At 38.2% G+C, this 5,472-nt stretch overlaps 1 protein-coding gene across 1 annotated transcript in view; it reads right to left on the bottom strand.

Moving 5' to 3' along the window:
• Positions 1-785: 785 nt before the first annotated feature.
• The window catches only part of carmil3 (capping protein regulator and myosin 1 linker 3), a 103,513-nt gene continuing 98,826 nt past the window's right edge, over positions 786-5,472 (bottom strand). The window contains exons 38-40 of the mRNA XM_034137102.1: positions 5,027-5,098; positions 4,614-4,733; positions 786-957 (exon numbers count right to left, since the gene is read on the bottom strand). Coding sequence (XP_033992993.1) covers positions 917-957; positions 4,614-4,733; positions 5,027-5,098 — 233 coding nt within the window. The 3' untranslated portion in view covers positions 786-916. The remainder of the gene's footprint in view (positions 958-4,613; positions 4,734-5,026; positions 5,099-5,472) is intronic.

The following is a 5,472-nucleotide window of genomic DNA, read 5'->3' as shown; positions in this document are numbered from 1 at the left end:
CAATGTTTCTTTATGTTTCTTAACAGATAGTAAAGTGATTCAAATGTTCTCAAACGATCTGCAATAAAAGCAGCAGTGCAATTCCCTAAACCTCTAAATATTTATTCGGAAAAGTGTTACTAAGCCGAACAGAAGGGTTAGGGTTCTTTGGGGAAATGCACGTTGCTCTTATTTCATAACATCTAAATGTATTTGCAGGATGCCTCATAAATGTGAATTTAAATAAAACAGTACCTCGTGTAAAGTCAATTTTATTTATTCCGATTCATAGAAGCATTTTTTAGAAAATATACTAATTTTCAGGCCTGAAAAATCTGATTCAAACACTGACTTAAATACTCTTGAAGAGATGGGAGTGCTAAGTGCATGAAACACACATTTCTCAATCATCATCACCAAAAAGCATACTCACAAACAGTTATCAAATGACATATTATCACAAATAAAAACATGATTGGTTACCACAATGGTTAGTGCAGTTTTTAGATTCATTATTTACACCTTCACTAGAATCAAGACAGTACAAACTCACTCTTAGTAGTCACAGATTGTCAGTAAAAGACAGGGAACGAGGGATGAGACGACGGTATTCTCAATATTTTTGCACAAATGCATAAAATAGTTCATGATGACTGGAGAGACGGATTATGTGCTTTATGTACTACGGGTTTAGAGCGTCCTTAATGCCTGAGAAAATAGCAAGTGCAACCAGTTAAAAACAGAAAGCATACCAGTGCATGCATTTTCAGCAACAAATGTTTACATGGGTTAAAATGGAGGGGGGGGGGGGGGGGGGGGGGAGCAGCTGTTGGAGCTTTGTCTCTTGAGTCCACACGGTTTTTTAAAAGCTTGTCTCTCTCCAGTCCTCGTTGTTCCAGTCCCTCCCCAGAAAGCTCTTCCTGGTGCTCTGGTAACGTCATAACGCGTCTCTGTTGCCCAGCTGGGGGCTCTCATAACCTAAAACAAGCAGAAACAGTGTCAATGCTGGACTGTGCAGTTCAAATGTCCTCCTTGGAAATGAGTTTGTGATTATGTGTAAAGGGAAGGGTTGCACTAATGGAGACATACTTAAGGAAAACGATTATAGGGTATTGACAGATGTGCCGATATCTTCCAATTCATTTTGGCCAATTGCCAATATACAAACCTTTTTTTAATCCACCTAATTGCAGATAACGTCAAGTCTCTCATCTATTGGCATGATCACATTATTATACATATGCTTAGCTATTACATTGGACTCCCAGATCATATTAAAATTCAATAAAATATTGACTTACTTAAATCATGGAGAAAATGGAGCCCATTATGTGGCTATACAATCCATACAATTCAAAAGAAAATCCCATTGGTGCATTTCACATGTATTAATTATTAAGTTTGACCCTCTTAAGGAACCAGAAAGAACCAGAAATGAAAAGCAGAACCGCAATCTGAACTGGAATCGTTAAAACACAAACGATTCCCAACTGTAAGTATTACACAGTTATACTTTTAATAATTCCACTGTGAAGGTGATTTGTCACTTTATTATTCATTTTGTTGAATGAGAAGTTGCAGTTTTATGAATTACAATGTTTAAAATCCATTCCAGTGGAGTTTGGATGCTAAAGATGTGTACGTGTAAAATCACATTGTTGCATTTCACATGTATTCATTATTAAGTGCACAAACTTAAGCACTTTTAGTCTTCAGATTAAAGGTTTCTATCCTTTTAAATCCAATGAAGGTGGGGGACAAGCTCATATACAAAGAGATGTTTTTTGATGATCTTGTATTTTATGGAATACACAGTGAACAGTGAAGACACACCTGTTGCTCCCACTTAGAAACCTTCCACTGCCTATGCACTTCATTCAAGTGTAATTTGATCAACCAGTCATATCGGCAAACATGTAAATAACGCACTTTGTGACGTTGTTTTGAAAAGTGCTGTATAAATAAAGTTATTAATATTATTAAAAATGCAGATTTCATGGTGAATCCACATCAAATAATGATTACCTAGATCTGCAGAGCTAAAAGGATAGTGCTTATTGAACTAACATGAATCAGTTCAAAACCACGCTAATGTCTGCATTATGTTTCAATAGGCAACTAAATGTGATTCACTATAGAAACTGTAAGAGGTTGTTTCTGTTGCAGGTTTATAGCTGCACTAATATAATAATATATGTACTAGTGTCTGTATCCCTGTTTTCTTTTTTTGTCACACAAGTCAGCTACTGTATCTACAACCTTCTTTAAAACATATCAGACCGATTTATCTTTACAATAAACCATCTGTACTCTACTCTCTGTAAACCAAACACCAGACAGACAGAGTAAGCGTCTAGTTAGTGAGCGCAATGGAGTGCTAAATGCTTAAAGGAGAATAACATTGGATTTAAATTCACCAGATTGGCTGCAAACACGACTCTAAACGACTGCTAATGATGTTCTGTGTGTACTCTTCACAGACTTCCAGTATTCAGATATCACACTGTACTGGAAACACAAATGTGACAATTTGGCTGCTGCTGGCTATTAAAGTAAAGTAAAAGATGTAATAAATAAATAAATAAATAAATTAGATTAATTGATTTATTAATTTAAAAAAGTGTTGTTAATTGTAGCTAAGTAAAAAAAACATATTCTTAAGAAAACTCAAATTAATGGGTTGTCTGTACATTTTTTAGTTTTTTAGTCAACATATATCAGCAAAGTTCTGTCAACCTTTATCTTTCTGAAAAACTGAAACTACAAAAAAAGATATCCTTTAAACAAATTAACTTATATTTGTTGTCTTAAATAAATGAACGTAAATTCATTTTAGGTTCTTTTTTGTCATCATATCACTAGCTAAAAAAGGAACAATTAATAATAAATTAATACAATTTTAATAATCGTAAATTAATTTCTGGTTTCGTATTTTTGTCATGTGACATTTTTTAAGATATCTGACCAAAAGGGATTTTTCTTTTTGGAGTTCTGACTTTAAATACAGAATTCAGAGATTAAAGTCATAACAAAAACACAAAAAAAACATTGACTTGTGGCCCTAATCCTCAACATCTATTCCATCTAACTAAATAATAAGTAACCGAAAATTAAAACTATTATAACCAAGCCTACCCACAGCAGGCACACTTCCTGTACTGTATAAGCGGCTGTTTTCCCCGTCGTCTGTGACTTATCATCATCATCCTCACAGTGATGCTAATTGAGCCTCACGCAGCAGCTTCTTGACAAACAGCTGTGTATGACGGAGAGGATTGGCAGCGGTGTTGCTGTGTCATTAGAGCTCCTAGAATTCCTCCGCCACAGGATTTTCATCTCCAACGGAAAAACGTCTCAGTGTCAAAATCGACAACGAGTCAGCTAAACATGGCTGCCAATTATCTCCATAATAAGACGTGGTATCAGAAAGGAATCAGCTCGAATTAAAGCAGGAGTGATAAAAGGTTCTTTATTTGAAATATGGCGAGGTTCCCGACTAATAGCACTCTCATCCAGGCAGTGTCGGAGCGGCTGCCAGCTGCAGGGAGACGTGCTGGAGAACAGCCAAATAACAGCTTTAAAGGATGTTTTGTGATCTCTTTCTTTGGAGCCATTCATAAAAATAGCGGAACAAGGATGCATTCAATATGTTCGGTATGACTCATCCATGTACGGTGCTATGAGAAAGTCTACAAGGATTTTAGTTTGTGCAAAATTTGGTGACAAAATAGGGTTGTTCACAGATGTTCTGCTTTTAGGGGGCCTACTACGCTCATCTTCAGGTTTATAGTTGTATTCTGTGTCTCTACTGGGACGTGTCTCCGTGCTTTAATGTTCAGAAAGCTCTCTATTTGCCTCATACTGCTGCCTGTGCTGCAGCACCTCTTTTCACCCTCTGTCTGAAACCAGAGCCCAGTCTGCTCTGATTGGTTAGCTGGTCTGTTGTGATTGGTCCAATGGACAAAGATGTCCTGCCACTTAGCCTATCACATACTATGTGTTGGAGCGCTAGCCAATAGAAACGCAAGTGTTACATAAAGATGTCACTATGTCACAGAAGGGAAGACGTGTTCCGTGTCAGTATATGACGTCATTGGGCTCAAAATAACTTTTCCCATTGACTTACATTGGGAAAGAGAGGTCTGAAAATCAGCAGATACTTATTTTTAAACTAACCCAACCACCAACACTTTTCTAACCCTTATTCATTATCCTCAAATCATTAGGGTCTTAAAGTTGTAAAATGCGCTAAAAGCCAAATCCAGAGTTTTTTCCTCTCCTTTCATTTGACTGAACCGAGAGCAGGACATCGGAGGCGGGGCTTAACCCTAAACCCAGGTAATATTGCTCTGGAGAGGCCACTGAGCAACTTTGATATGAATGAAAGTGTCATGCCTCCAACGCTGTATCCAGTTCTCTTGGAGAGAAACTCCCTCTGAAGAGAACTTTGGGATTTTAGCCTGTGCAGACCAATTGCATGCACAAAAGCCTACATAACACACTGACTACAGGATAGGGAAAACCCCAAAAAGCATAATAGGACCCCTTTAACTTGTAGTCAAATTAAAACGGTGCCAGATCACATGCCACATGGCCGTCATTCCGCACATTCAGGAAGTGAAACAGATACATACACCTGGTCCCCGCTGGGAAGTCCAGAGAGCTGTTTCTGTACTGGGGGAAACTGGGCTTTTTCACAGGGAATCTGCGATCTGAGGACCTCTCCAGATCGTAGGGGCTGTCCGGGTCCATGCCTGAAGGGAAATGGCATGAGACACACAGACAGAGTGGGATGTGGGAACAGGGGAACAAAAAGGGGGGAGGGGGGGTTGCAGGATAAAGCGGGCAGGAAGATCTATCAGGCATGGGAGGACATCAAAATCCCGCTGCTTTCATTTGATATAATGATAACAAGGCAGTGGGCCATTGTTATGAATGATGGAGAAAACAGCAAGATGTCAATTTGTCTCATTCATGCATGTGTAGAGCCAAACAGCATGCATGTTGAGTTTATCGTAACAAGCACACAGAGAAAGAAGTACGGTACCTATGTCGAACGAGTTGGACTTCCTGGTGTGACGCGATGCTGCGGGGAATCCATTACGGCCTTCATCTTCATCTGGTTGGTGGAAGAGTAACAACAAACATCATCTGTATTTATTCTGTCCATAATGGCCGTCTGACATCATCATCAACATACAGCATTCAGTAGTCTCCTTAAATCTACCAGGTTAAACAGAAACATTCTAAAAAGGTTGCTCAATTCTGACATTTGTCAATAGAAAATCAAGGATTGCGTATTATATATGAGGCACACCAAATGTAACAAATATGCCAATAATGGGATAAATATTATGATCTAAATTAAAGTCATTAAATGATTGCCCGCTAATACAAAGAAAGGAATCTAAAAATAGATACTGTTTTAAAGTTGGTTTGTTATCCGCCCAATAAACAGTGAAGAAGAAGAACAAGAAGAGGGAGAGGAAACAG

The sequence above is a fragment of the Trematomus bernacchii genome, unplaced genomic scaffold (assembly GCF_902827165.1).
Source record: "Trematomus bernacchii unplaced genomic scaffold, fTreBer1.1, whole genome shotgun sequence".
In the NCBI taxonomy this organism is placed as follows: Eukaryota; Metazoa; Chordata; class Actinopteri; order Perciformes; family Nototheniidae; genus Trematomus; species Trematomus bernacchii.
This window is presented reverse-complemented; position numbering and strand designations above follow the sequence as displayed.